Raw genomic sequence first — 5,457 nt, 5'->3', positions numbered from 1 at the left:
GTGACCTTGTCATTTTCTTTTTTCTTTTTTAGGCCGCACCTGCGGCATATGGAGGTTCTGAGGCTATGGTTCTCAGGCTGAGCCATAGCCATAGCTGCCAGCCTATGCCACAGCCACAGCAACGCCAGATCTGAGCCACATTTGCAACCTATGGTGCACCTTGTAACAACGCCAGATCCTTAACCCATTGTGCAAAGCCAGGGATCAACCCACATCCTCATGGACACCAGGTTCTTAACCTTCTGAGCCACAATGGGAACTCAGGACCTGGTTATTTTAATAACAATAATAATGATAATACTAACGATAATGTTACAACAATGGCATCTGGGACACCTATTGTGTGCCAGGCCCAACACCAGATCCTCCACATTCCTTGTTTCTTTCTTACCTCTGAGCAGCTCCATCAGGTAGGCTCCTGCACATTTTAAAGAAGAGACTGAGGTTCAGAGAGGAAGAGAGGTGTGGCCAAGGTCACATGACCAGAGTGTCAGCACCAGGATTTGAAGCCAGGTCAGTTTGAGCCCTTTCCACACATCCCCTGCTCCCAGGCTCAACCCTGAGGACATCCTCATCTGTAAACAGGGTTCTTGTGCAAAAGAGATGAGACTTGTGGAAAGAGGGCTTCGCACACAGTAAGCACTCCCAACATTAAGGGCAGCTTCAGAAGAAGCATAGGATGCCCTTTCCTTTAAAAAAGGAGAAACAGAAAGTTCTTGTTGTGGCTCAGCGGGTTAAGAACCCAGCTTGTATCCATGAGGATGCGGGTTCCATCCCTGGCCTCACTCAATGGGTTAGGGACGAGGCGTTGCCGTGAGTTGCAGCATTGGTCACAGACGTGGCTCGGATCTGGCATTGCTATGGCTGCGGTGTAGTCCAGCAGCTGCAGCTATGATTCGACCCCTCACCTGGGAACTTCCATATGCCGCAAATGCAACCCTAAAAAAAAGATAAAAGGAGAGAGAGAGGCAACCCAGGGCTGTGGTTGGTGGGTGGGCTCTGGGGAGGGCACCATCTTGTGTTGTGGTGCTGTGTGTTGTTTGGTGAGTCATTAGACCTCTCTGGGCCTCTTTCCTCATCTGGAAAATGGCAAAAAAATCAGTCCCTCTTTCTCAGGATGGACTGGCAGAATTCAAATAAAACCTGGACTTTGGCACACAGTAGGTACTTAGAAAATGGGGGTTAAGATGGGAGTGGGTGCCCTAGAAATAATACACAGTGGAGGTGTGTAGGAAAGTCCCTGGGGGATGATCTCAGTTGCAGGAGTGACCACTGCTTGGATGGATCGGGGCCACAGACAGGGCCCCCAGGATGATCATAGGTGGAGTGGGCGTGGGACTTCCCAAATCTGGGATCTAGAATGAGGTGGGCCTGGGTTCAAATCTACCTCTCTTAGGGAACCATTGACTGAAACTGCCCCCCTTGGCCAGGCATGGTAATAACTGCTTGCATGAGTTGTCTCACAACAGGAGTTCTTGATAAGAAATATGGTGCTGCCCCCAAAATTAACTGGAGGATTTGGGAGGAGACAAAAAGAGGGAGGAGATGACCAACTCCCAGAATCCTTGGCACTGGAATCCATCTTGGCTGAGATGTGCGTGCCACCAGGAAGGACCCTGAGTCAGACCAAATATAGGCCAAGCAAGATGACTGGCCAGAGACAACCCATAAACTCACCCCATTTCCATAAAACATGAAGCTGCAAGCCACATGGCAGAGCAGTTCTCCTGGGTTCCCTTGCCCTGGAGCTCTCCACCCTGGAATCCCTTCCTGATAAAGTGTTTTGCCTTGTCAGCACACGTATATCCTCAGGCAATTCATTTCCAAGTGTTAGACAAGAACCCATGCTTGGGTGTAGCCTTGGGCAAGTCACCGTTGCCTCTTAATGAAGTGTGATTGCACCTCGGCCAACCCTGCTGGGATGTCATAGGCAGCTATGGTGATGGCAGAATGGCAGGTGCTTAATAAACTGAAAAGCACTGTGCCAGCCTCAGTGAATGACATTCTGACTACCACCCCTTTCCCAGAGGCCTCCTCTGGCAGTTCTAATGAATCATCAAGTTGATGATGCTTTAGTCCCCTTGAAGAATTCAGGGGTTGAGAGGGGAAGAAAAGGTACTTGAACATGAAACTGGCAGGACCCTGTGGGGCTCCTGGGCACAAGCCTTTCTGTTTCCCCCATTTCTTGTTCTTAGGGAATAAGCTTCAGCCTCTATGACCTTCCCTGATTTCCAAAGGGCAGGTTCAAACAGTTGCTAATCAGAGAAGGGAGGGAATGCAGGGACCAGGGAGGAGAAGTCAAGAGACAATAGTGTAGCCTTGGGACAGGGTCCTGGTTTCTCTTCAAGATATATACATAGCAATATCCTTGAGATCTTCTGCAGAACTAAAATCTCCAACAAATGAAAGAGAGGATGACCATCAGAACCTGTCCTTGGGCCACTAAACACCAACTTTGAAGAAGAATGAAAGGTAGCATTTAACCTGATCCTAATCTGTGGCTCTATTTTCTACTCCCAAAACTATAAAACCACTTCCTAATCTCTCCCAAGGGGGGCACAGACTTGAGTGCACCTGCCATGGCCTCCTTTGCCTGGCAAAGCAATAAAGCTATTTTTTTCTCCTTTACCCCAAACTCCGTTGCCATATTTCTATTCAACACTGGTGGACAGAGGCCAAGTTTCAGCAACAAGCAGTTGGGGGTAGGGAGTCCCTGGGGTGGGACAGCACAGGCCTGACCTCAGCACCTCATCTCTGCTCACCAAGACCCACATGGAGGCAATACCAGCCCTAACAGTGGAGAGAGAATCTAGACGTCAGCCCCTTCCTGTGGGACTTCAAAGACCCTTCAAGGAGCTAGAACTCAAAGCCTCGAACCAAGACAAGAATTACCAGACCCTTATCATCACCCCATCCATATCCTTGTAATGCCCCCTCCCCCACCTTGAACAACCTGGCCTACCCCTTCCTATACCCCCTACTAGGAAAGGTATGTGGCCCACTCCTCACCCCAGCCCTAAAGGGACGTTATACCCCCCAACCAACCAGCAAGTGTATCATAAGACCCCTCTTTCCCCAACCAATCAGCAGGCCAGCAGGTCTATTATAAGACCTCTCCTCTCCCTGGGCTATAAAAACAGGACCAAGGCCTCCAGGTTGGCTCTCCGTGTTCTTCAGGAAGTCGTCCAGCTGGGCTAGCACCATCCCTCATCTCAATAAACTCTTCTTTCTCTTCACCTTGCTATGCTGGAAAATTCTTTTTCCACCCATGTGTAAAGACCTCGACACTTCTTGTACAAATGAGGAGATTATGACCCTGAGAAGGTGCATCCACACCCAGGATCACACAGTGAGGATAGAGGCAAGATCCCAGGCCGCCTCCCTCTAGTCTGCCAGGTTTAAGGTGGAAAACATCTTTTGTGAGCATCTGTGATTCAGCGATGCGTGTTTATTTATTCCCAGAGCCCAGGGAGACCAGATTCCGCAGTGGACTGAGGGGTCACTGCACCTTCCTCTGGCTTGTCTCTCCTTCCTCGGAACCCTCATATACGGATGTGGAAGGTGCTGTGTGCAAAGAGGAAAGGAGTCTGTCAGCAGGCAGAGGGCACCCTTTCTCTGTCCTCCTCCCCAACACTCCCACCAGGAGTCCCCGAGGCAAACAAGGAGCCATGGGGTGGGAGAAGTTGGACCCCCTCCAAAAAACCCAGGCCATGGCTCTCCTGACCCCACAGGGGTTGAAAGAACACACTTTTTTTTTTTTTTTTTTTTTTTTTTTTTTTTTTTTTTTTTGCTTTTTAGAGCTGCATCTGCAGCATTTGGAAATTCCCAGGCTAGGAATTGAATCAGAGCTGTGGCTGCCAGCCACAGCCACAGCCACAGCCACAGCCACAGCAACACAGGATCCGAGCCACGTCTGCAACTTACACCACAGCTCACGGCAACGCCAGATCCCCAACCCACTGAGCAAGGCCAGGGATCAAACCTCTGTCCTCATGGATTCCAGTCAGATTTGTTTCTGCTCTGCCAAAATGGGAACTCTCAAGAACACACCATTTTGGATTGGAGTTGACATCCTGGCTCTGCCCCAGACTTGAAGTACATGGCTACCCCTCTCTGGGCCTCAGTTTACTTCCCTGTAAAATGGGGGTAATAGCTGTCCCTCCTTCATAGGGCTGTAATGAGGGCAAAGGGGGCGAATGTGCGGGGCAGGACACAGAGTGGGTGCTCAGCTAGTGGCAAGGGATTCATCCAGCCTTGCTTATTCAGGGTAGAGGAGAGGCCCTCTGGGCATGCAAGGCTACCACCAGTTATAATAGCCACAACAACAACCATAGCACACAGTTCTTGAACACCTACTATGAGCCAGGCACTGCTCTAAACTCTTTCCATGTACTAGATCAGGAGTCAGTTTTTTTTCTGCAAAGAGCCAAATGTTGATATTTTCCAACTTACACAATGACTCAAGGACATCTTGTAGCTTAAAAGCAGTCATAGGGAGCTCCCATTGTGGCAGAGTGGGTTAAGAACCCAACTAGTATCCATGAGGATGTGGGTTCAAGCCCTGGCCTCACTCAGTGGGTTAAGGATCCAGTGTTGCCACAGGCTTTGGTGTAGGTCACAGATGGGGCTTGGATCTGGTGTTGCTGTGGCTGTGGTATAGGCCTCAGCTGTAGCTCCCATTTGATCCCTAGCCCAGGAACTTCCATATGCCACAAGTATGGCCGTAAAAAGAAAAAAAAGAAAAAAGAGCAGCCACAGACAATATGTACACAGGTGGGCATGCCTGTGTACCAATAAAACTAGCAATGGACACAGAAATTTGAATTTCATATCATTTTCATGTGTCATGGAGTATGATTATTCTTTGATTTTTCCCCCCAACCATTTAAAAATATAAATACCCTTCTTAGTTCACAGGAGGCATGGAAAAAAGTGGCTGGCTACCCCCTGCATTAACTCGCTGAATCCCCACTTTCTGCCCTGCAGCAGGGGCTCTGATTCTCCCCAGGGCTGCCAAGCACAGTTGTGTAGTCTGTTCACTGCAAAATGTTCAGGAAAGTGAGGGCTGAAGTCAAAGCGTGTTCCACTCACCCAAAGAGCTGTGACCCTGTGACACAGGAGGTGTCAACAGGGTGTCTAATTATTGCCATTTTAGTTTATTTATTTTTATGGCTTCATCAGTGGCATATGAAGTTCCCAGTCCAGGGATTGAATCCGAGCCACAGCTGCAACCTACACCACAGCTGCAGCAACACCAGATCCTTTAATCCACTGCTCTGGGCCGGGCTGGAACCCACATCTCTATAGCCACCGAGCCGCTGCAATCAGATGCTTAACCCACTGTACCACAGTGGGAATGCCAATTATCCACATTTTAAACACGCAGGGACTGAAGACAAGGAGGTTGGGAAAATTTCCCGAGGTCACCAATGAATGACCAAAGGAACTTTCACAAAT

The 5,457-nt window shown here is 49.2% G+C and overlaps 1 protein-coding gene across 3 annotated transcripts in view; it reads right to left on the bottom strand.

The window, feature by feature from the left end:
- Positions 1-3,428: 3,428 nt before the first annotated feature.
- The window catches only part of CIB3 (calcium and integrin binding family member 3), a 28,326-nt gene continuing 26,297 nt past the window's right edge, over positions 3,429-5,457 (bottom strand). For all 3 annotated transcript variants that reach the window (XM_021083597.2, XM_013994644.3, XM_085012528.1), the window contains one exon: positions 3,429-3,564. In XM_021083597.2, coding sequence (XP_020939256.1) covers positions 3,543-3,564 — 22 coding nt within the window. In that variant the 3' untranslated portion in view covers positions 3,429-3,542. The remainder of the gene's footprint in view (positions 3,565-5,457) is intronic.

This window comes from Sus scrofa, chromosome 2 (genome assembly GCF_054392235.1).
Source record: "Sus scrofa isolate SSC_HxYL_T2T_F1_AM1 chromosome 2, Sscrofa_HxYL_maternal_Yorkshire_Landrace_v2.0, whole genome shotgun sequence".
NCBI lineage: Eukaryota > Metazoa > Chordata > Mammalia > Artiodactyla > Suidae > Sus > Sus scrofa.
The sequence above is the reverse complement of the archived record's forward strand: the minus strand, read 5'-3'. Positions and strand labels throughout refer to the sequence as shown.